Genomic DNA, 26,797 nt, shown 5'->3' on the forward strand with positions numbered 1-26,797 from the left:
GATGCATTGGTAAATCTGTTCTCCCACTCTGTGGACTTTTTATTTTGTTGATTTCCTGTACTATGCAAAAACATTTTAGTTTGATGTATTCCCATTTGTTTATTTTTTGCTTCCCTTGCCTGGGGAGATATATCACATAAAATATCGCTATGAGAAATGTCCTAGATTTTACTGCCTTTCTTCTATGATCTTTATGGTTTCAGGTTTAATATTTAAGTCTTTAATCTATTTTGAATTTATTCTGTGTGCAGTGTATAAAGATTGCCTAGTTTCATTTCTCTGCATACATCTGTCCAACTTTCCCAACACCATTTACTGAATAAACTATCTTTAGCCCATTTATGTTCTTGCTTCCTCTGTCAAATATTAATCGATTATGAAGGTGTGGATTCATTTCTAGGCTCTCTATTCTGCTCGACTGATCAATGTGTCTGATTTTTATGCCAGTACCAGGTTGTTTTGATTACTATGGCCTTATAGTTTGATATTAGATAGAGTGATTCCTCTTTGTTCTTCCTTCTCAGATCACTGTTGCTATGCAGGGCCTTTTGTGGTTCCATATAAATTCAGAATACCATTTTTTAGGAGAACAGAAATTACCATTAGAAAAATTTTGAAATAACAATAGAAAAACCTCTCACTTTTGTTTTTCGTATGGTCAAACCATATTTAACCAGTTATGTCAAGCAGGTTCCTTGAAATGTGTTGTAAGGGGGGGGCGGGGCGGGCCGGGAGAGAGGGGTCAAATGTCTGAGTAAAAACAAATAATAAGGTTTTAACCTTCTGGTATTATTCACATTGTGAATAAATTATATATCTTCAAAATGACTTCCCTTTACTCCTATTCTAACTCATTCATTCATTCAACATTCAGTAAGCTTTGTGGAAGGTACCATGTTAAGCAATGTATAAAGATGACAAAAGCGAATAAAATTTAAACCCTAGCTTCAATGAGTTTTTATTAGGGTGCAAATCAATTCCATATTGGTTTAACTCAAATAAAATTAGTAAGTTTAATTTAGGTATCTCCTACCAAAAAAAGTGGAAAAATCTAAGACAATCAAAATTAAATGGCTAGAGTTTTGGGGAAAGCTGTATAATGGAAATACTCCACAAACTTGAGCTATGTATGTATATATATTTATATGTGTGTGCATATATGTATTTTTATATTGTCTTATAATTACATTAAAAAATTAAAATGGGAAATAAATTTTAATAACATCTAATTATTAGAATTTCAACATTATTAATTTTAGTGATTAAGTCTTCGAGCTTTGGTATTTACTTGAGGCTTACAGCAATTCTCAACTTAGACCATCCATACTTCAAGTGCTTAAGCTACATATGCCCAGAGGCTACTGTTCAACTACACAACTCCAGACCATCACACAATACTGTCCACACAGCTGATGCTTATTCAATAAACACTGACTTAAGTGAAAATTCATATCGAACTCTTCCCCAGGATGCAGTCTTATGTAATACTAAATGACTAGAATAACTGCAAAGAACCTGTGCAATCTTACTTACTGAATTTGTACACCATCCACAGTTTGGCCCCGCTTGTATACATTCTCCGCATGATTTGGCATTTGCTTTTAAACATCTATTTTCGTCTGTCGGGAAGGAAAAGAATAGACTACTTTACTCAATATTTCAAGACAAAAAATAAAAAATCGGGGTCACAAGGATATACAATGCAATATATATGAATGATATATATGAATACTATGATCCAGACCTGCCCCAAAGAGGACCCTAAGAGAGGTGATTCTGGATCACCTTGACACAGGGCCATAAAAAAAGTTATCTTTCTTGTTTTCTATAGCAAAGACTAGGTACCCTTAATCTATATATACATTTATCCTTTTTGCAAAGGCATAGTTTCAGGGACTATCATAACGGAAGGTCATAATTGTCAGGAGTTTTCTTACAACTGGGCAAAATATTATTTCTTTTCATTAAACTCATACTACCACAACCATACCTCATAAGCATCTTGAGCTGTTTCCCTATCATTTTTATGTTAAATACTTGAAAAGTCCATATTCATCCAATCCACAATCCCCTGATTTTTTTAGACTCTGCGTTCAAAGTATGTCTTACTGGAATCTACCTAAGCATCAGCATGCCTCTAATGTGGAAAGCACTGATATGGACTGTCTTCAATGTGTCTTCTCTGATTATGCTCATTACAGAAAATTTGAAGAATACATAAAAACAAAGAAAAAACTAAAAATCACCTGTAATCTGCTCATAATAACTACTATTAACAATTTATGTATTTAAGTCTTTTTTTACACAGATCAAAAAATTAGCAAGGAAACAAATATACAGATATTACTTAAATGAAATTGATATACATTTTGTATACTACTTATACTTTATCCTAAGTGTTTTATTATAAATTCTTCAAAAATATGGCTTTTAATAATTGCTTATTTCCTTATATTGTACCCTATTTAGTATGTCATCATATCTTCAACAGTACTAATTTTTTAATACAATTTCTCATTTAACAAGTATATATTAAAATATCAACTCAATTTTAAGTTGTATAAGGTTTCATTTTTTCCTATTTTTACTGATCATATCTTTTGTAAATTTTCTCTTTTGTCTTTTGTGAAGTTTTCTATTATATTCATCTGTTTTTACTGGGTCTCTACATATGATAATGAAATCAAACCTTTAGTTTCTTATTGTTGATGGTGCTTTGACATATAGATATTTAGGGATTTCTGTTTTGTTGGTTTTATGCAATTCAAATTTATCAATATTTTCTTTATAGTGTCTTTCTTCATTTTTATGTTTTGTAAGTCCTTCTTATCCGGAGATCAAATAATTGTTCTACACAGTGTATTTTTTAAGATTTAGAGAATAGAACTGTATATTCCATTACTTCATTTGTGGCTTTAAAAACACATTTAATGCACATTTCTAAATGTGCATTTGGTTGCATTATGGTTTATAAGGGTTAAATACAGTTTGGCTTGATTTTTCATTCCTCTTACAACAATGTCAACATTTTGCAAAGCTTTTTGCAAGAGCAGGAATATCTAGAAAGTCAATTGTTCCTGGTTTCATTTTTTTAGATTGTAATGGATAGTTCATAATTCACCACTGTATCTTTTTACTTCCTTCTAAATATATGCCTTTGTTTTTTCTATGCTTACTCTATCATATCACTTTAGCATTTCACTGGCCGACCTTCTATCATTATTCTGGGTGGTAGAGGAGCCTTGAAGGCCATTGTAAGAAACTTGTCCTTTACTCTGAGAGAGATAATTGCAGAGATTTCAGATGGATCAGCATAATCGGATGCAGGCTTTCTTGGAATCAAACTGGGCAAAAATGATACAAGACAATGAAATCAAAAGACAAACAGGACTTTTCCTCTTACCAGCTTGGCCAAACACATAACAAATTGAACTCATCAGTCCAATCCAGAAAATCGGCTGTAAATTCATCTGAAATATAAAATATACAACATTGTATTAAAAAACAACAAAATATATAAAACATTCCTACCCATTTTATCTTCTGTTGATTTTACAAGCATAGTACCCCTCAAACCATTTTTTCTCCAACCTTCCTCCACACCCTATCACCTACCTTTCTTCCTCAAGTACATCTTTCACCACCATTAACTAAAATAAGTTTCATACCAGATTTCCAGAACCTGTTCCTGTTTTCCAAATCAAATATATTTTAACATTTAACTAACAGTGCTTCCAAAAAGAATAATAGTGTCAAGTATCCCCTAACATCATAAAAGCTAGTAATAATCTTTGTTCCATGAAATCTGTTATCTCCTGTGGCTCCTGGGGGACCAAATAGACATATGCAGATACTTCAGTTGCATCAATACAGAATGTCAGAGTGAACTCATCAAAATCCTAACTGCACCATCCCCTTACTTACAATTTTTCAAGTTTTATTTCTCCCAGGCTACAACCAATATTCTGTACAAGGCCCTGACTCAATTTTTGAGTGTGATCTCTCATAATTATTTCTCTTTTTTAAGAAAATCAACTCTTATGCATGGGATTAGTAAAATATTCAGTTTAATTTCCTACAATTTCTAGATCCACAAACTAGACCAAAAAAGGGTGGAGGTGGGGGGGGGGGGTATAAGATGATCTAAAAGAGGCTTGAGTGTCTTCCAGGATCTCTAAAGAAAAATTAAGTAATATTCTGTATATTAAGCAGAATACCCCAAACCATTAGATATACACAGCTATCTTCTGTCAATCAAAGTTTTCACTAAACCACTCTGTAACTTTCCAGAGTTGGTTAAAGGTGACTACAGCCACAGGTCACTGGCTCTACCCCTTAAATATTTACTGCTCTTGGACTAGCAGCCTGTGTAATAATTATGCATAAATGTCTGTCCCTCCCAAATATAAAACAAAAACAAATATAGAATGAAAAGGAGAGCTTTACTATTTATCAAATAAAAGTAAATTAAAGCAACATAAGTAAACTAGCAAGCAAAAAAACCAAAAAAACAAAAAACAAAAAAACCTTTTTTTTTAACCTAGCAAAACTAACTCCAAAAGGCTGAGAGAAACCAGATATGGATCTATAAATTAGTATAATTTGGGGGGAAATAATTTAACCTACATCAAAGACCATTAAAAAAATGTTTCTACCTTGTGACTTAGTAATCTAGCTACTGGGAATTCATCTTGAGGAAATAATTAAAAATATAAAAGGTGGTACATTCACTACAGAACTTGGGGTAAGACAAAAGTAGGTTTATCGTTGTTCATATGGAAAATAACACAATGATTAATAAATAATACAAGAATAAACTTTCACATTCTCACAACGGTAAACCTACTTTTGCCCACCACTGCATATTTACAATAGGTAAAAGTACAAACATCCTTTATTGAAAAATAGGGAATGGCTAACTGCATCAACTTAATGAAACTATTAGAGTTGTAGCAATAATAAAATGAGGTAACATCAGAAAGTTTACAGAGTAATTTTGGATGGAAGGTACACATGAACATGACAGCTTTGCAAATAACAGTACACAAAGTAACCACAAAGATCTGGAGATGGCAAAAAATTATAAGCATAATACAAACAATGTGTCTTTATGAATATATGTATTTCATTGATTATGCTATTACACTTGTCCTATTTTTTTTTTCCTCCCCTTTATTCCCCTCTGCTTTGCACCCTTCTCACACTAGCATCCCCCTGGACCTTAGTTCATGTCCATGGGTCGTACATCTAAGTTCTTTGGCTTCTCCATTTCCTATACTAATCTTAACCGCACCCTATCTATTTTGTACCTATCATTTATGCTTCTTAAACCCTGTACCTTTTCTGCCATTCTCACCCTAACCCCTCCCGGCTAATAACCCTCCATGTGATCTCCATTTCTGTGATTCTGTTGCTATTCTACTTGTTTGCTTAGTTTGTTTTTGTTTTTTTTTTAGGTTCAATTGTTGATAGTTGTGAGTTTGTTGTCATTTTACTGTACATAATTTTGATCTTTTTCTTAGATAAGCCCCTTTAACATTTCATATAATAAGGGCTTGGTGACGATGAACTCCTTTAACTTGACTTTCTCTGGGAAGCACTTTATCTTGCCCTTCCATTCTAAATGATGGCTTTGCTGGATAGAGTAATCTTGGATGTAGGTCCTTCCCTTTCATGACTTTGAATATTTCCTTCCAGCCCTTTCTTGCCTGCAAGGTTTCTTTTGAGAATCAGTTGATAGTCTTATGGGAACTCCTTTAGAGGTAACTGTCTCCTTTTCTCTTGCTGCTTTTAAGATTCTCTCCTTATCTTTAATCTTGAGTGATGTAATTATGATGTGCCTTGGTGTGCACTTCCTTGGGTCCAACTTCTTTGGGACTCTCTGAGCTTCCTGGACTTCCTGGAAGTCTATTTCCTTCACCAGACTGGGGAAGTTCTCCTTCATTATTTGTTCAAATAAGTGTTCAATTTCTTGCTCTTCCTCTTCTTCTGGCACTATGATTTGGATGTTGGAATGTTTAAAGTTGTCTTGGAGGTTCCTAAGCCTCTCCTCATTTTTTTGAATTGTTTCTTCATTCTGTTCTGGTTGAATGTTTATCTCTTCCTTCTGCTCCAAATCATTGATTTGGGTCCCAGTTTCCTAACCTTCACTGTTGCTTCCTGGTGCATTTTTCTTTATCTCACTCTGCATGGCCTTCACTTTTTCCTCTATTTTGTGATCATACTCAACCATTTCTGTGTGAGCATCCAGATTACCAGTGTTTTGAACTCTGCATCTGGTTGGTTGGCTATCTCTTTGTCACTTAATTCTTTTTTTGGAGTTTAGATCTGTTCTTTCATTTCGACTAATATTTCTTTGTCTTGGAGCACCTGTTATGCTGTTAAGGGGCAGAGCCTTGGGTATTGGCAGGGTGGGGCAACTCACATGCTGTGTTGTGGCACTGTCTGTGGGGGAGGGGTCAGAGAGGGAACAATGCCCCTTGCTCAGCTCTGGGCAGGCCTTCGGTCACTTCCCCAGCTACCCACAAGCAAATTGGGTCCTTTTGGTGCTGATTCCCTGGTGGCTGGGTTTGTGTGTGTTCTGGGACCCTGTGGGTCCCTCCAACGAACACTCCTGTGACGCTAGGAGTTTCTCCCACTCCCACAACCCCCACAGATTTTTACAGCCAGAGGTTTTGAGGCTTTGTTTTCCCACACTGGGACCCTGGGTTGTGTGGCCTGCCTGCCTCCCTCCCCATCTTGCTCCCATTGTTCCTGCTGGTTTATCCGCATGCAAATGTGGGACCACATCTGCCATCTCACCAGACCAGTCCTCCAGCCACCGCCTTGTCCTGTGTCCCTCCACCCCAGCTGTCCATTTCCGCCCCTCCTACCAGTCTGGATGAATGTTTCTTTTTGACTCCTTGGTTGTCAGACTTCTATACAGTTTGATTTTCTGGCAGTTCTTGTTGGTTTTTGTTTTTAAATTTGTTGTTGTCCTTCTTTTGGTTGTGCAAGGAGGCAAAGTATATCTACCTACGCCTCCACCTTGGCTGGAAGTTGAGACAATGGGTTTTAAAAACAATCATGGGAGGGTAACTGTGTGGAATTTTTTACTTGGTAAATTTCCTTCATTTAGCAAAAGCATGTCTTTTAAAAACCCTCATCTTCAAAGCTTCCATTCCAGGATGTCATTCCTACAGCTTCCAGACAGTGCTTCCATTGTGTCAGAGCACCTGGATACTTCATTTCCTCTGTGTCAAAGGCTGTGCTCACCTTTTCTCTGCTAGCTTCCAAAGAAAAGCAATAATAACAGTGTGCAGAATCAACCACTTTGCAACTCTGCTCAGACCAACCAAGTTCTGTAATGCCAGGAGCTTACAGTGTTGCTTATGTACCACTGTGACTATGTCCAAAAAGACCAAAAAAGCTGTCACAGAGTGGGAGATGCTGAACAGTTCACCCTTTAAGGCCTGTCTAAAAGGTGTAATGTGTAATAAATCCATGCAGACCATAATTCTAAGCACCTAAAATACTGTTATCAATTCCAGAGCTGTGACAGAAAGGACCTGGAACATTAAGATTACAGAGGAAATGCAAGGCTGTGACAAATGGAGCTCAAGGGCAGTTTCTGCACAGCGGCCATATCTGGACTGATACGCGTTTCATAGGGAGACATCTCAGGCTATTTCAAGGACCTCTAGACTACCTTGAGAAATCTCTTGAAGTATTACACAATTCAGAGAATCACCACTATGATAAAGTTCTTAGGTAACAGAACATGTTTTCTAACACTTTTAGGTTATGTAGTTTTAAAATATTACTTTCAACGCCACTGTCCTATAAACCTTAACAAGGCAAAGATCAGCCTTCTGAAACCCTCAGGCCTCTGGAAGGGCTCCAAACCCAGAAGCGGGCCAATCAGGGCTTCAGCGGTGAAGAACAGCTGAGACAGCCAGGGCAACAGCAGAACAGCTCAAGGACAGATGTCTGCTCTCCCAGGATTGGTCAGCACACTAGTGAGAACAGAGGCATGGACTCTGGCTGATGATGATGGAAAAAGCTAGGCATTCCGTTAGGGAAACAGAAGCCACAAAAGATGATAGAAGATAACAATTAAGAGTAAGGAAGAGCTATGAGAACAAGGTTTAGAAGAGAGCACAGTTAGAAGTAGCCACCAGAAGTGAGCAGAACAGAGCTGGGTAGTGAACTGGAAGTGACAGAGTAGACTCAAGAGCCGCCCTATCCAATCCTGACGGTCTTTAAAGATACCAGTTACTTCTGCATGTGTGTTTCAAACTTCCTAAGGCAGCACTTCTCCAAGTGTGATAGGGAACATTTGCATCAGATTAACCTGGGTGTCCATCCCAGGCCTAAAACCCACCATCTTGGGATCTGAGGCCTGTACTGTACTCCCAGGGATTCCTACACTGTGAAAAGGTGCCCTAAAGAGTTTCCTACCAATAACATTCCACATAGGATAGTTTATATAAGGGGCCAACAGGGAGAGATGCCTTCAGGTATTGTCCTAATACTATCTTTTGTCTCCACTTCATAATCAAAGGTCTAGAAATGGTTGTCTACATTGGTCTCCATTTCATGACCCCCTACTCCCTCCTCAACCTACTTCAATTGGTGCCCACATGCTATCATGTATGTAAAACTGCTCTTGCAGTTTTTCTAGGCCTTACCTTATTCTCTGCATTCATTCATTAAAAAATTCTTGACTGCCTACAATAAAAATTCTTGACTGCACTTGGGGAGATAAAGCAAAACTGCCCACAAAATTTACACAAGACAACATTTAATACATTTCATCATTCTTTCTTCAAATACTTTATTCCCCTGGACCTCTGTTTTCTCTCCAAGTTCTTTCTCAGACAATATGTCAGGTTTTATGTCCTTTCTGGAGATACAAAGGTCACTATCTCAAGAATTTTCAGTTCAAAGACAAAAATTCAAATAACTACAACATGATACGATAGTTTCTGTAATGAAGATAAGAATAAAGCACACTGAGGACCCACAATTTGCCTGGGCAAGTTAAGAGGCTTCACGGGGACAGCAATGTTTCACCAAGAATTACAGACATACAGGAAATGGGTTGGCAAGTGGAGAAAAACATTCCAGGCAAAAGGTTTGCACATGCAAAGCCATGGAATCCTGAGAAGAATTACAATTACTTCCTTTTAATCTTATTTCTAAACATAATGTTTGGGTGACCACCCACCTGCACCCCCCCCCCCTGCATTGGAATTGTCTCATTCTTTCTGTCTGCAGAGGAAAAAAGCTAGAAAAAACATATTTATATGTTATTTGTTGGTGAGATGAATGATTGTTTTATCCCTGTAATTTTCTACAGTAAGTATCAATTATGTTAAAATCTTAAAATACATAAAGGCCAAATAAAACCTTAAAGTTCTTAACTGTTTCTAAATGGGAAATAACAGAAACTGAGAGGAACAAACAGGAGGAGATGGGTGACAGAGAGCCTTCAGAGCCTCTATAAGAGGCTACAAGAATTTAGATTCTATTCCATATATAGCAGGGAAACTGAAAAAATTGAGGCAGGATAGTGACAACATATACATGCCAAAAATTAGTGATGTAAAGGATGAGGTAGAGGATGAATGGCACAAGAGGAGCCATAAGACAAGTACAAAATTTAGTGCCAAGATTCAAGTAAGAAGAGGTGATTAACGTCTAAATTCAGACAGTAGCAATGGACAAGAAAACAAATGAGTGACTAGAATGGAGCAACAACAGGATCTATGGTTATTAGATAAGGGTAAGACAAAAAAAGGAATCATCCCTTTTAAATAAAGACAAAGAAGAATGAAGTGAAGGGACAAACTGATAACTTCATTTTAGAAACATGGACTGTGAATTGCAAGATCAAAACCATGTTAACTGTGATTTTTGATTGGGAAGATGTTGTCTACCCACCAGTACACCCCTCCAGGTCAGACAATTAATTAGGAGTACTACCTCAATGTTCTTCAGTGGTTGAGAGATGCAATATGTGAAAAATGGGTACAGCTATGGGCAACAGGTGATTGGCAGCTTCATCACAACACACCTGATCATACATCACATCTTGTGCAGAGTTTTTTGGTGAAACATCAGATCACCCAGGTGACTCAGCCTCTCTACAGCCCTGACTTGGTGCCCTGCAACTTCAGGCTTTTCCCAAAACTAAAATCATCTTAGAAAGGGAAGAGATTTCATACCGTCGATGAAGTTCAGGCATATATGACAGGGCAGCTGATGGTGACTGGAAAAACTGTGTGAGGTCCCAAGGTGCCTACTTTGAAAGGGACTGAGGCATCACTGTCCTATGTCCAGTGTTTCTTGTATCTTCTTCAATAAATGTCTCAATTTTTCATATGCATGGCTAGATACTTTCTGGACAGACCTCGTGCACTATGAATCAAAACTAATTTACACGTACAAGTGAATACTAGAATAATAATTACTCGTATAATCCAGATGTTGATTGATTACTATTACAAATTATTAGCACAAAGGAATAAAATTATTTTTAAAAATTTTGTAGAAATGCTCAAACCACTGAGACTACCTCCCGTGGGTTCTCAGATGCCCATTTGCAATCACTGAATTAACCCATTGGTTTATAGAGCAGGTGCAGAGAGGTGGAAATGCACCTAGAAGTGGAGCTGACAAAAGTTAACAACGAAGATAACAAAGTGAAAGGAATAGAGACCACGTTGGGTAGGCAGGAGAGAGAAAAGGGCTCATGTGTTGACACGGGGGAATCAGCAGGGAAGTAAGTCAGAGGGTTTAAATTGTTACAGACAGGCAGTTTTGGTAAGGTTTAAGCGAGGCTAAAGTGATGGGTACTTGTTTGAGCCAGGGTTCTTCCACAAAGCAAAGCCTGAGACAAGAGCAGGGGTCCAGGCAAGCAGTATATTCAGAAGATGACCCCAAGGAAACAGGTAGTGAGTGAAGAGAGTGAACAAAGAAAAGAGAAAAAGCAAACTCCAAGATACCTAATTTACTGTACTGGGTGCCTGGGGGCTTGATCTTGCTAGGAAGTTTTGAGAAGTGTATAAAAAGTCTTTCCACAGGAGGGTCAATGTGTGGAAGCGTATTTATCAACTCCAGTCCCCACTGGTAAATCAGTCCCAAGGGACATTACTTCCCAGACACTTCCAAGAAGTACAGTGCATTTGCCCAGAAGGCTGCTGTGGAAGGCGGCAGGCAAGGGAACTTGCTAGAGAGGCTCCAGGGGATGGAAGAATGGAGGCACATGAGGCAAGATGCAGCCAGCCAGCAGTGACTCACAGAAGTATTTGCAGCAGCAGAGGCTGGAATCAGAGAGGAGGCCAAGAGGATGGGAGAACAGAAGAGGTTTCTAGTACAGTACTCAGAGGTCACTAGAGTTGACTGGGTCAATAAAACTGCTAGACAAGAGTATGAGAAATATCACCTGCATGAACTCTTAAGTCCCCCTAATGATAAGAACTGGGGAGCTAGCTTAAACCAGGTGATTCACATATAGACATATATACATATATTAAATAGAAACAATCTTTGCTTAAAAGATTTAGTATTTAAGACATATGTAATTCTTACCCATGTATTATAGATGTGTAGAGTTGACTTGCCTTATGAATTGTCATCTAGAAGCCATTTATTTCTTCATGTCCCCTTTATCTAGAACCAGTATCTTAACATTAAATAAATGAAGAAACTATAGAGAAAGGTAACAGGAGATCTTCTGAGGTGTCAAAACAACCAACCAACCAAGAGCAAACTATGTATTGTGCCCACCATTGTGTGACAATTCATGGCACAGAGTTAAGACTGTAGACCAGAGATTTTCAACGAGTATGTCACAAGAATTTATAAAACATGCAATAACTGACTACTTACGGGCAATGACCTCTTTTACCTTAGATTGTCAAATAAAAAAGTGGCAACAGCGAAATAACAACAGTTGTCTGTATGAATGAACCAAAATTATACCTTTTTTTTGACAGATCTACAAAAGATATTCTTTTTGGTGTGCCTCAGAATTTCAGTAATTAGTTTATGTGTGCCATGAGATGGAAAAGGTTGAATATTGCTGGTGTACACTGTGGAGCTAGATGCCTGAATTAAAATCTCTGATCAGACGCTAACTAGGTAGGTGATACTGGCAAGATATTTAATTTGTGCCTCAGCTTCCTCTGTAGACAACAATCCTTACGTTATAAGGGTTATGTGAAGTTTAAGTTGATAAACTGAAAATAATTTCTGGCATATTGTAAGCACTGCGTACGTACTACTTGTTATCACTATAGACACACATTATAGTTGGAGCTCTACAACTTAACTGAATAAAGAAGTATTTTGTTTGAATGTTTGTCTTCTTTTCAATCATAGTTATAACCAGAGAATTTTGGATTGATCTATCTTAAGGGAGACATAAGATATGAAGTATGGAAGACAGAGTAAGTATACGGATTAGAAACAACACAACTGCAAGCAATAACACTGATTATTATTGCCACTCATATAGTACTTATTCTGATACATCACAGCCTTATTATAGTACATAGGAACAAGGTTTAATCAGATGCTAATCATATTAATTAGATATTATTATATTAACAAATATAAATACTTATTTTAGGATGCACATCTAGGTAGGATTATTCTATTTAATGTGTTTTCTGACAATTAGATTCCTAATAACTTGTATGTAAAAATAATAAAAGCAGCAAAACCTTAGTGTTTCATATAACTAAGTTAGACAAAATACAGGTATTTCTAAATGTTAATATCACAGACCACCTTTAAAAAAGATCAGGGTGGTGATAGCATACCTAATACAAAAAAAAAAATTAAAAAAATGATTTGAGGCTTCTTCTCTCATGGGGAAGCAAACATAGAAGAGGCTAAAAATAATAAGAAAACTGCCCTAAAAAAAAATCTTACTAGTAGGAATTTGAATCAGAATGCTGAGCACTATTTGATTGCACTCAGGGACTACTAAAATAGGAAGACCTATCTGTTCATTAGAGGGCCAGACTAGGCATACACCAGGCACAGATGAGAATAACACAACATGCTGAGTTTTGTAACAAAAAGTAACATCCCTTTTATTTCAGCACCTTCAAATGACTATAATACTAACACTAAATAACAGCTAAGTATTTCCTCCCAGTGAGGTTGCAGTGCCATTACCTTTGTTTTACAGATGAGGAACCAAACCAAAGGTTAAATAATTTCTCCATAGTTCCACCAGTGAAATTGAAACCAGACCATCTGAATCCAAAAGCTGTGGTGACCTGACCTTGTGCTTCATTAAACTGTAATTTTTTGAAGACCTACTTGGTCACTATTTTAAAAGAACATCCTTCTAATGTCAAAACTGACTCAGGCCACAGAAATGAAAAGGACTTATAATGTTTTATGAATTTATTTGTTAGGCTTTTAGACCAAATGGAGGCCAAAAAAAGTCATTTTAATGATTAAATCTCATGAGTACACCTACAGGTTTTACGTCTCATTCATACAAGAGCACTTCACCCAAATGTTGTATTTTCCTATATTCAATTTTATCTAAGGAGTCAGAATACATTCCATTAACAATAAATAATCTTAAAACATCTCCCCCAAGTAATCTAATTTCAGTGATTAATAGCCACAAGTATATGCACTTGATCCTACTATCAAAAATTGTAACTAATTGTTTTAATCTGTACTGTAAACTCATCTTTATTCATCAAGGTTCGGTATCATTTTATGTACTGTTCAAACTTTAAATACACACTTATTATTTACTAATATGTTTAATAATGTCACTAATAACTCATTTGGCATTTTCTTTAACATTTACAGATAAAAATCTTTAAAAACTTTATATGTACTACATTTGTGGAAATTAAACAATTACACTGCAGGGGAAATTATTTTAGAAAAATGTGGTGAGTTACATTTGTTTAAAGTTTTCAAATAAGGTGCTCAAAAACCAACTAGTACAAAAAGGAGTCATCTATGAAAGATTTCTGCCTTTAAAGTCTTTGACAAGGGCACATTTTTATTCAATACTACTAATTAAATTCAAGTCAACAAATATTTATTGCATGTCCACCATGTGCCAGACATACAGGGATGGGTAAAGTAGATTTACAGTTGTTTGTATTGGAAAAAATATAAAAATAATACAAGAATAAACTCTGTGTTTCGCATAATCACAACTGTAAACCCACTTTTGCACCACCCTGTATGTAACAGAGGTGGGATATGAACCCAGGCTTGATTCAAATGCCCATGCTTTCAATATAAGTAGGTTTCTAAGGAGAAAAGTTGTTTGGGAAGCTCTGTTGCTACTGACCCTTCTGCATCCAATTCTGAGCTAGAGTATAACAGGAACTCCCTTAGCAAGAGCAAAGGTAGCCAGTGGCACTCCTGGCAGTAATCTGTGGCTCAGCTATCATTTTCAGGTGCAATTGTTCATTTCTCTTACTTTGTGGAAAATGCTCAGTTCTATTTATCTTCTGTTACATAACAAATTCTGTTACATAATAAACTCTTCCAGAACTTAACAGCTTAAAACAACATGTATTATATCGTGTAATTTCTGAGACAGGAGTCTAGGAGCATTGTAGCTGGGTGGTTCGGGCCCGGTGTCTGTTCCACATTGCAGTCATCTGATGGTCTGATGGGTCTGCTTTCATCCCACTTCACCCCACACAGAAAGCAATTGGATGGGAGAGCATAAATGTAATCCCTGAAAATTCTCACTGATCTCTATCCACACCATCAAATGTGAGGATGAGAACTGGAGGTGAATTCATCCAGGGCAAGAGCATGTTTCCCCTTATAGGAAGGACAATTAAAACTCAAACTTGTTTTTCCCCTTTGTCTGGCAGGAAATGGTATGTGGTGTGGTGTTTACAGCCCAAACGATAACTTAAAATTAATAATTAACAAAAACCTACCAGAAAGGATGAAAGATGAAAGGAAAAAATAGCGAACACGAAAGAGAAGAGGCTAAATATTTCAAGGCAAAGATGCAACTAACACTCTCATTTTAAGTACTTCTGCCCCCACTGAAGATAAATAGAACAGTGCCCTGAACTAGAAAACTTAGTAAAATTCCCTATTACTACCCACAAGAAAAAAGGCTTTTTGAGCAAACTCCTCCCTTCTTACCCAGCGGTAAGATCTGCCTGAGACTAATGAGCTACAACAACAAGGGTTTGGCAGCTCTAAAGATATAGTTTCCCAAAACAATGTGAAAACCTGAGAACAGCTCATAACAGGACTACACATACTTTAAGAAAATTATAAAGTAACAGACTGAAGACAAAATACCCACCTCCTCCAGGAATATGAACACATGGAAGATCAACCATCACCACCCACCACCCAGTCCACAAGTGCAAAGGAAAGATAAAGAATGGACATACTGCATACTGGCAAATAAAAAGCCCCCAAGACAAGTAAACTGAAAGTAGGGGGATGAAGGGCATGTAACTTAACTAGGAAAAATTTCAACAGGACAAAAAGTGAAAGAAAGTGAGGAATCTTCTCTGAAAATAGGAGAAAATCTTTATGAATTTATATGCTCATCAAGGAATCTAGAAAATCTCAAGTAGATCTTACAGTGTTCAAAACCAGTAAGACCACAAAACTAGGGGGGGAAAAGTTGTAAAGAGAAGGAAATTGACGTTGAAATCCTGTTAGAATTTATAAACACAAGGAACACAATCAACATGACAGGAAGAGCAGTTTAAGAAGAGTGACAGGAAATTCAAAATAATACAAACCAATTAGATAAATTTTGATACTATAAATGGTGATTTAATAAGTAGACAACTGGTATAACAGCCACCAGTCCCAGAAAAAGGCGTCTTATCTAAGGAAAAAAAATTAAATTAAAAAAATTGGTGAAGGGGCGCAAAATAAACTCCAAGGCTGCAGAAGGACAGACTGTGGAAATACAAGAAGAAAAATAAACATTTGAAAAAAAGCTATAAGCCATTTTATGAAGGGTTGATCCCACATGAGCATGAAAAGTTGCCTAAACGCAATTCTTCCCAGTCCCTCTTTCACTCAAAAGTCACATTACCAAGGAACTGATACTCTTCAAACCAGCCTAGTGAGCTGTTCCTTCTTCACACTTGCTGCGTCTATAAATGCTGCCTTTCCCTTGAGGGGAAAAGAAAAGGTTAGTAACCATTTTGATTGGAAAATTTTACTCTGAGGCAAGTTTACAAAAATAATTGTGAATGGAGCTAGCAAAAAAAAAAGAAAAAGAAAAATTATCCTTCCTGATTAGTGGGATCTGTAAGCACTTGAAAGCAAGATTTCTTCCACATAATTTCAATTAAGGAGAATTGTAAACTATGTTCCCAAATTGCATAATTTCATCTACCCTTTAGGTAGACCAGTCCAAAATTCTTACTTGATCAAAATTTTAGTAAGTGTTGACTCTATCATTTGTCACATCTCTCTGCCCTTCAGGGGAGTAGAACAAGCAGTGCTGGGTATGATTCAAATGTATAACAAATGTTTTAAAACTTAACAAAACACAGACACAGGGGGAAATCATTTTCTCATTTTACTCAGCACTAAGCTGGGAATAATATCTACCTCAGAATTGTTATAAGGATAAAATATGACCATGAACGTGAAAACTCTTAGCAACAAACATCTGTGTAGTGAAATACACATCACACTTCACCTGATCACTGAATTTTTTTCTGAGTTTCCAACTTGTTCACTGGTCATAGGCTTCTAAACATAAGAATCTGAGTGACTACTTAATAAATGATTCTCAGTCTTTTAAAACCCATGTTTCTTTAATAAGCTCAAATCCATCCCCTACTGTGTTCTTTGTTGTGTTTTCCTAATACAACATAACATTAAATGTACTTTTTCAAACTACAACCTCCTCCTCCTCCTCAAATAAGCATAGATGACCCGCCACCACCCCTTTTAAGGAAGCACTAAAATCATATGAAATAAGTCATACATAAACTACAAAATATTGGAGAGCTAATAAGTTACTATTCCTAATTGCACAGAATATGAAAGCTAAATTATTTACAAACTCATTCAATAAACATAAACACTGACATGTGACATGTATACTTCAAATAGTACATTCTCAACAACTTCATGCAAATACTTTTCCTCATCACTCCACTGAAACGACATTCCCTACAAAAAAATTAAAAACTATTCTACCTTTCTGGCTTCTTTGTTTGTTTGTTTTGGCGTTCATTGGCTCTTCATCTCTTCACCAACCACAATTTAAGCAGAATTAACTACTCATTTCTTTGTGGTCCCAAAATATCTTCGTAGTGCCCAGCACAATATACGACAAACCTTTAGTGATGCACCATAATAAAGTGTTGTTTTAAATTATATTATAAAATTTCTATTGTAACTAGTTGTGTTTTTTCCTGTGGACCTCACCAGGCTACACCTGGAAGGCAAGAATCCACGTCTTCAATTTTAGGGCAGTCAAACAGTATTTGCTAAATCAGACTGGATTCTGCCTTATAACTAAACTGTCTTTTGAATATGTGACCCATATGCCACCCATACCTTTGCTTATACCATTACAAGCTCCTCTACTAAGCCTTCCAAAACCACTTATTCCAGTGCTGATCTTTTTTCTCAAAGCCTATTAGAGAATATTACTTGCATGGGACATTGTGTAAAATATTTTTTGGTACTTGCTGTTCCCCCAGATTGAATACAGCTCCTCCAAGCTCCACAATATATTCAACAGCAAAGTTCATGTGAACTTGCACTACACCAACTCAAGCGCACCATTTCAGGTAAATGGCATTCAATATACAGATAGATTAAAACATAATGTACAAAAGAATGACATCCTAACAAAGAACTAACAGTGATAGATTTGGCTGGTCAGCATTTGGCAAATTTTCCCCACTCTCTGGTGATGATGCACGAAAACGGCTGTTTCTGGGAGAAAGAGAAGAGCTGCATTCTTCATTGCTCAGGCCAAGCAGCAGCCTCCATTCAAATCACAGAATGAGGGAAAGTAGAGACCACTACTTTCTGGCATATATGCAGAAAGCAAAGCCTTAGAACATTGCACTGAAACCCAGGTGTCCCACCTCCCAATCAAGAAACCTTTACTGCATCCAACTGCTTCTCTACTTGTCTCAAAAGACTACTACGTATGTCTTTACCTCATACATAACAATGAAAGGCAAAATCCACAAATACCCAAGTCACTCTAAACTGTCACACAAAGGAATTAGAAACTGGGGATCGGAAGTGCTTTTCTAGACACCTTTGCATCTACTCAGACCTTGACTGCTAAGTGTTCCCAGGTTCTCCTTGGCCCCTTTTCATTCACCCTCTTTGGTATTTTCATCTGCAGCCTATCTATTGCTTCACCTATCACTTACAGACTAAGAATTCCCAAATCTAATTACCCCAACCAGACTTCTTTTTCTTTTTTTGAGCTCCCATTCTGCACTCTAGGCATCTCTACCTCTGTATGTCCCATATTCACCTTAAAAAAAAAAACAACCCTAAGCATTATAAATTCATCATTTCCCCTCCCCTAGTCAACCAGCACCATACCCTTGTGGTCATACTGCCTACCCCAGTGAAGGGCACCATCCAACCAGAACCCTGTGTCACTTGGATTTCTCTCACCTCTTAACTCAGATGCCAAGTTTTATCAAATCTCCCTCCTATATACAGTAGTTCTTGTACCCCCACCTAAATCATCTCCTATACATACTAATGTCCAAAAGCTTTTTGGTCACTTATCTTTATTATTTAAAAAATTTTGAGTATCTATTCACCCAAAATATATGCATATTAACTTATTAATTAAAATACATGTATGTCTACAGCAATGTAGTATATCATAAATCGTAATAAAAATGTTCTTCCTACACTCCAAGTGAGTCATTTTACACATCCCTGGGGTTCAAGAATCTACATTTTGGAAACTGTATAATGGCACTGGTTCTACAGTAAGAAATAAATAAGTGTGTGTGTGTATGGTTATTTGAAGCAGTTCCTTTTTCACTCACACAGATATTTCATGATGAGATGATCAACACATGCTCTGTCATATTGCTATATATAGTTAACCTTATCTTCTAAAGCCACAAACAAAAAATAAATTTTAAAGGTAGGTGACATCTAAAAACCCACCTGTATTATTTTATTAATAGAACTTAACTTTGTAAAAGTCTTAGAATTAGCCATCTTTAAAAAGATGAGAAATTAACCAAGTATTGTGTGGCTCCTTTTGCACACAGCTCCTGAAAGAGATACCACTTTTTTTCACTTACCTACTGAAATAGTCTATAGCTGCTAATGTTCTGGGTTTTACAGAACCCAGGGTTGCACATACTGTAATTTTTTTTTTTTTCAGTTTTCTACACCTACAGATACTGCTACTATTTCAGGATGCTTTAGACTACTGTACTCTTCCCTACCTTTACCCCAGTCGACACATCTTCCTTATCCCGACTCCCACCTCTTCAACACCACCGAAGACAAAAATTCCGTAATACATAACCAAAATCAGAATGGATCTACTAATGCAACAAGATATATTTATATATTTGCACATTATAATAATCCTCTAGGATTTTACCCACAACCTGACACATCCTAACTTCCCAACAGCCCATGTGAATCTTCTCAGATAAGTTCAACTTGTTACACATTCAGAAATTTAAATTTCCAGATCTCAAAGCGCTGAAATTTTTAGCAGTTAGATGTTTCATTTAATCACTGTAGCAGTGGAGTTAAGACCAAATATTAAAAAAAAAACCAAAAAACCCAAAACCCTTTTCTTTGGACGGAATACTTAATACTACTCCCCCATGCTGTCACAATTTATTTGGCAAGAAACCAAACAATAAAGACATTAAGTGGCAGGCATTTCATGAAAACCAGCCTTGTTAAACTTTTGATTAATAATCATATTATTATAAAGTAACCAGATGTCCACCCCCAGAGTCACTCCTAGAGTTAGGAATTTATTGACACCAATATAGAAATACATATCCATTCAGTGATGGTAAATTGGGGCAGATTTTAATTAGTGACCAAAAAATTGAGAAGAAAGCTTGTTAAAATTACTAAATTCAGTGATTTTCAATATTGTTGATTCTATACTTTTCATGCAAAGACAGTTGAGAGAGAATAGAAAACAATCAGTATAGAACTTAAGATTCTTTTAGAAAGAATCAACATTAAAGAAAAAAAATCAACATTATAAAAACTTAAAACTTCAGATCTGTGAAGTCAACATATATGACTTAAGAGTTTGTCTGCTATTTACAAAAGTAAAGTATTAGCCATATCCCATCTTTTAAACTAGCACTCTAATAACACCTTCCATTTCATACTGAATTTTAGGATAAGTAAAATGGCTTTCTCCTCAAATGCCTGCAACAAAAATACTGCTGTTGCATCTGTTTCTCTTTAACAATTCATCATTTTCAGTCACTCATTTAATATTGATGAACCAAAATTATTTGAAAATATGAACATTATAGTGGGACTTTTAGATGAGCCTTGTTCCCTCTAGTCCACATATGTAAACTAGGTAACTTCCTACTAAAATTCCTTAATCATTCCTAAAAGTGGTCGACTGAACAAAGTAACAATAATGGTTGTATGTAGTTTAAGAAAGATGCCCAATCAAAATTCATTTAGCATGTATTTCTCTGCCATCAAAACTGTCAAAAACAATTCAGCGATTCTATGCACCTAAATATCTATGTGAAATGCAGACTCAAAGAAAACTTATCAATGAGTTTATCAATTACATTCTGAAAGTTTTAAAAATCTTTTTGATACACAAAGAAGGAATAAAAGGGAGTAAACTTCTGGGCATCTACTACAAGTGTTTTACATTTGATTTTCATAACCACACTGTAGTTATTGAAGGTAACCTGTGACTCAAACATGGGCTCTGGAGCTAGACCCTATGGTTTCTCCACTTACTAGCAGGATGACCACATGCAAATTACTTATGCTCCCTGTGCCTCAGTTTCTTCATCTGTAAAATGGAGATAAGAGTACCTACCTCATTATATAGGTCCCTGGATTAAATGATATACTACATATAAAGTGTACAAAGCTAAGACGTGTTATATGTGTCTATTACATTATTGTAATAACAACTGTCACTATAATAATAATTCATTGTCACTTTTATTAGTGTAGGTATTCTTGTTCCTTTTTTAGAGATGAGGAAACAGAAGCCGAAAGAGTGTTATTTGTCCAGTCATTGCACTAACCAGTGCTATAGGTTTTGGCTCAAAAGCAAAAATTTGATATAATAAAAATTGCTTAGGCATTAAATAATGGTACTGTTTAAAACACCGATTGTACATTATGAAACCTAAGAAACCACACGTAGTAAACGGGATCAGGGCTATGTCGGGTATTAAATCTTGCGGAGACCCAGAGCGGTGCCCAGCGCTGGCCACTGGCGCTGCAGTGCGGCTTTCCAACGTATTCAGAGACCCTGAAAGCCGTGCACCCATGATCCGCACCCTCTGGGCGTCCACCGCCGGCGGGGGCCAGCCCACACTTCCCCGCCGCAAGCTGAGGGCTGCCACGACTCCGGACGGTGGAAGGATGTACAATTCCCTTATCGTGGAAGTTAATCACCGAGCTCAACGCTGCGCGAAGGAAGAGCAGCGGGCCGCAAACCGGAGCAAAGACGCGGTCAGGGCCGGTCCAAAGTCCCAGCAACCGAGCGGGTCGCGAAGCGGCCTCCACTCGCTTCCTCAACCGCATGCGCCCTGTCGGCCGGAGGAATGCGCTCGGCCTGGGGATCCCCATCCACTGGATCCCGGGCCACGCGTCCGGCGACGATCGCTGAGTGGAGGATGTCTGAGCGGCCGATGTGGCATCCTGGTATTCCGCAAGCAACTCGCAAGCCCCTAAGTGACAGCGCCCAGGCCAGCAATCCTCCCGTTCCCTCTGGCCGTGGCCAGGCCGGTTTTGCGCCCTCGGGCGGCCGGCACCAACGAAGCAGGGGCGGCGGGGAAGCTCCGAGAGGACGTCGGCGGGCCGCACTTCCGCTCCCGCCCGGGCAACCATTCGTTCCTCAGTTCCGCGCAAAGGTCCCTGCCGAGCTCTGGCACTCCGGAGCCCGAGGACCTCGTCACCCTCGCCCCCACCGCGGGCCCCTACCTTCTCTGGGCACCGTCCGACTGCGCGCGTTAGGGTCGGGCCTGCTGCTCCGCGGCTCCCGCTTGGCCTCTCCCGCGGGCAGGGGCGGCCTCCCAGTCTCGGGCGCGGCGGGCGACAGCTCCTCCTTCTCGGGGGCGGAAGGCGGGGACTCGAGGCCCGGAGCCGCCACCAGGCAAGAAACGACCCCCGCGGCCCTACCTCATCCGCACGCCCCGCCCTCCCCTCTGGCCTTTGCAGCAGCCCGCTCCGTCCGGAAACGCATTCCTCCCCGGCAGCGTCAGCCGCGCCCCAGGCTGGAGGAGGCGGGAGGGGAAGAAGCAGGAAGTCCGAGGCCGGGACAAAGGAGCTGGCCTGGTCGGGAGATAGGGTGGGGCCGTGACTGTGCCGAGGATAGCGCTGTGCCTGCGTTACCTCTTCTGCAGCGAGGCTCCGGCCGGCCTTACTGCCGTCGCAGGGGAGGAGGCTGGACTCTGCTTTCCCGGCTGTCTTAGGTTCTGCTGCCCCAGAGCCACCTTTCTGTCTAACAAACCTTCTCTTTTGCCCAGGACTGTCCCGTGAGCCCCTTCAGTCCCGGGCACTTCGAGATAGTCCGCTACCCGGCAGTGCTCCTGAGCCCCCAAAAGTTTTCCTTTTGGAAGGGAATTAGCTAATACCAATATTTTTTTTTTTTTTTTTTTTCTGGAATGATAAGTTTTCTTGTCTTGTGTCTATGAGAAAGGTGAAGACCTGGGAAGGGGTCGGTACCAGGTAAGATGGAGATGAGGAAAGTTTTAGAGAAACAATTAGTTTCTCTTAAACTACCGAGCTGGGGAGTTGGCTCTTGTTAACTTGGCAGCCCATTTAGGGGAAACAGCGTTGAGAAGGAAAACTTTCATCCTTTACAGATCCATTTATCCTCATTTTTTTAAGTAGGTGGAAATGGAACATTTAAAAGAGAAGGGTAACATTCATTATGAGAATGATGGGCATATTTTCATAAGAGTGGAACCTCTACCAACCAATATCATACTGAAACCCAGTCATTCAGAATATGCTACGGACAAGCTGAAAGAGTGAGCTGCCACCTGGTGAGCTGCAGCACCCTCTGGGAGCAGAGCTCAAATTATGAAATGTGTGAGACCGAAAAGTAGTGGTTCACTACCGGGAGTTTAGAAGCTGGGATGCTCATTTGGCTGCCACTCTCCAACAGGAGAAAATAAAGTAGTCCCACCTGTGGAACATCTGCACATTGCTCATTAGCAAAATCAAGACTGTTGGTTAAATAATCTTTGAAGACCTCCGAGAAATGAGCTTGATTTTTGCTGCTTCCTTCATGGACGACCAAGCTTAAGAGGCTAAATAATTTTTCTGTATTAATATCCCAAAGGTAAAGTTGCCATTAGACCTTGACTTTCTTGAATTTAAAGGTATTGGCTATACCACTGTTAAAAACTTATCAGGGTTGACCTGGTGTCAGCATAGGAAACCAGTTCAAAAAATAAAGTACAACTGATCCGTGGTTGATTTGTACTACATTTCCCAGAATTTTCTTCTCTGTATGTGATTTGAGGAGGCAATCTTTGCCACAAGAACATTATGAAGTTTACATTTTCACAACCCTAAACAAAATTAGTTCAAGGACAGTTTTATCATCTTTTTAATTCCAGAGTCCAACACTATTCCAGGACCCATAATACGGGCTTAGCCAAAATTTGATAAATAAATAAATGGGTCCTTTTGCTCTTCTGGGACCAGGCCAGAACATTAGGCTAAACTGAAGTGTAAGTAGCAATTTATGTACAGAAGTCATGAGCTTTTGGGAAAAGAGACATTAAAGAAATAATATTCCCTAAGAAAAGCAGTGATTGGTCAGGAATATGACTCCACTTGTGATTTCATAAAAATATTAATCTATGGACAGTTAGCTAACTGTAAAATTTATGAACAGTCTGAGAAAGGATAAAACATTATTTAGCCTCTTAAGCTTGGTCGTCCATGAAGGAAGCAGCAAAAATCAAGCTCATTTCTCGGAGGTCTTCAAAGATTATTTAACCAACAGTCTTGATTTTGCTAATGAGCAATGTGCAGATGTTCCACAGGTGGGACTACTTTATTTTCTCCTGTTGGAGAGTGGCAGCCAAATGAGCATCCCAGCTTCTAAACTCCCGGTAGTGAACCACTACTTTTCGGTCTCACACATTTCATAATTTGAGCTCTGCTCCCAGAGGGTGCTGCAGCTCACCAGGTGGCAGCTCACTCTTTCAGCTTGTCCGTAGCATATTCTGAATAACTGGGTTTTATCAAGCCAAAGAAGAAATCCCTTTCTTCTTTCTTTTTTTCCGGTAAGTATGGAAAGTGCAAGTCTCATTGCTAAATCGTACCGTAATAGAACATTTGTTAGTATCTTGAATTTAAGAAAATCATATTTTACTTACACTGTCTCCCAATTATAAAGTTTCTTCTGCTGTTTCATAAGTCATAATGTCATATGTAAAAGCTGGCCTTTCCATTAGGTTAGGCACCATATCACTATGTGCTTTTCAAAATCTATCTTTATTCACCTACTCTTTTCCAAAGTAAAATTTCAAAGTTGCTCGCCAGCAAAGACTTTGTTGGATGCCCAGGTTCATTTCAGTAAGTATTTAAATCCTATTTCTATTTATAATTAAAGGATAGTCTTACATAAATGAAAGGCGCTACTAATATTTACTCAGGTACAAAATGGCTAAAGTTTTCTCTGGAAACCTGATTTTCTTTTTTGAACAGTGTGGTCACAGTTTGATCACTGACCTTTAGAATTTAGCAGGTTGTATTTAATCTCATGACTGGGATATAGGATTGAGAGTGAGAGCGAGTCAGTGTTGGCTTCAGGAGTGGAGAGCTGTCTTTCTCTTGTATTTTTACCCCTCTTGGCACTTAGCCTTTCAAATATTACTTCATTCAATTAGCCACAGATCATCCCATGATAACTTGAAGACTTCAGTTTTTGAGAATGGAAACAACCCTAACCAGTTTAAACTTGTGTGGGCAAATATTTTAGTGTGTATGGATTTATAAATCATTTTAAGTGTAGTAATCATGAGAGACAAGACCCCATGGCATTAGAACAAAGGATGAATACCTGCATTGTGAGAATAGAAGTGTATTCCCAAGACCAAATTTTTCTTGGTGTTGGCCTTTGGCGCAATCCATACCAGATCATTTTTAAATAAACAGGGTGACTTTGTGTCCCACTATCCCCAAGATAGCCCCAGTTTTGTCTGTTTTCCAAGCATAATTATTAATAGCACTTCTTTTAATTCTCAAAAGTACATCCTGTTATTGGATGATAGATTATATGGCCATCCTATAAATAAGAGACTACAGAAAATGAAGAATAAGGAGAGTCATTGTAGAAATTCAAAGGGGATGCACAGGGACACACTGCAAATCAGGTTCCAGGTTTATAGTTTAAGACTACTTTAAACATTGATAAGGAAAAGAACTGTGTAAGCGTTAGTGTGCTGAATTAAACAGTTCCTATATGAAGAAAATTCCTTACTAGGAGAATTAATTAGGGAAAATCTTGAAAATAGCCTGGCTGACTAACAAGATTTGGTTTTACATAACATTGTAAAGGTACATAATGGCTTCCAGAGCAAACTGATTGACAATGGCTAGATGAGTTTTTAGCTACTTTTCCAAGAACTGTTTATACAGAATGACGAGAAGTATTTTTCTCAATTGTCACCTCTAGCTATTTAGAACATAGCTCCTTTAAACATTATTAAAAAAGGAAAAGATGAGTGGATGGGGATGGGAGGAGTCTCTGGTAAGGTCTTCTACTGATATGGAAGTGCTTCTGAGTCATAAATATCCCCATTCTTTTTTTTAAGAAACTAAAACCCCTCTATTAAATGTGAATCTTTGTGCCTTGGTAGAAAAAAAAAGAAAAAAGAAAGAAAAGCAGCCTAGGGAATTATTGACATTTTTGAAGAACAAGAAAGGGTAAGACAATCAATCCTTCCAGTTCCTCCTTCTTCTGTCTCCAAATACATAAATAACATGCAAATAATTCTAATGTAGAAAAACTGGAAGTTTATTTATTTTGCAACTTTTAATTTTTGGCTCAGGAGCTCTGATTTAGTCAACACTTTTCAATACCCTGTTTTAATCACCAGAGGACCCATGAAAAATTCTGTTTACTACAAGGCAACCACCAACTCTGTATGTACAGGATGTTTCAGTGAATTTGACTATCCTTTCCTGAGGCTTCAGTGAGTGCATTTTTCCTTTGCTTTTTAAAAGTAAAGTGGAAAATATCAGAATAATCTGGACTGATATGCAGGGTGTCTCTTGTAGCTTAGGCTAGCCTTTCAGTCTTTTCCTTTTCTAAATAGTTAGTAGTTGCAAGATTATGACTTTGAATATGGGTCATATGAGTAAGCCTTCCTGAACTGGTTCTGGTATCTGTTCTCCATATATAGCAGCTCCTATCTCTCCTGTCCAGTCCATGTAGTGTGAGCACTCCCTGCCAGCATTCAGATGCTGTACATTCTTAAGAGCCCAGAGGAACAGTTTTTTTAGGCAGCTCTTTTCAGACACTGAGTTTCTTCAGCTAGAGAAGGGAATGTGCCTTCCCAAATAAGAATGAAGAATATGCTAAATATAAGCAGTTGAATAG

General features: G+C 38.1%; 1 protein-coding gene across 3 annotated transcripts in view; it reads right to left on the bottom strand.

Annotated features, from left to right (window-relative positions):
* ITGB1 (integrin subunit beta 1) overlaps positions 1-22,401 on the bottom strand; it is a 45,158-nt gene extending 22,757 nt beyond the window's left edge. For 2 of the 3 annotated variants that reach the window (XM_054582287.1, XM_054582288.1), the window contains exons 1-3: positions 22,156-22,401; positions 3,404-3,470; positions 1,534-1,619 (exon numbers count right to left, since the gene is read on the bottom strand). In XM_054582287.1, the coding sequence (XP_054438262.1) occupies positions 1,534-1,619; positions 3,404-3,470 (153 nt within the window). In that variant the 5' untranslated portion in view covers positions 22,156-22,401. The remainder of the gene's footprint in view (positions 1-1,533; positions 1,620-3,403; positions 3,471-22,155) is intronic. The other variant, XM_054582289.1, reaches the window with a different exon arrangement.
* Between the last annotated feature and the right edge of the window lie 4,396 nt (positions 22,402-26,797).

This window comes from Pteronotus mesoamericanus, unplaced genomic scaffold, assembly GCF_021234165.1.
Source record: "Pteronotus mesoamericanus isolate MK-2021 breed Mesoamerican mustached bat unplaced genomic scaffold, CSHL_Meso_final contig_69, whole genome shotgun sequence".
NCBI classification, from domain to species: domain Eukaryota; kingdom Metazoa; phylum Chordata; class Mammalia; order Chiroptera; family Mormoopidae; genus Pteronotus; species Pteronotus mesoamericanus.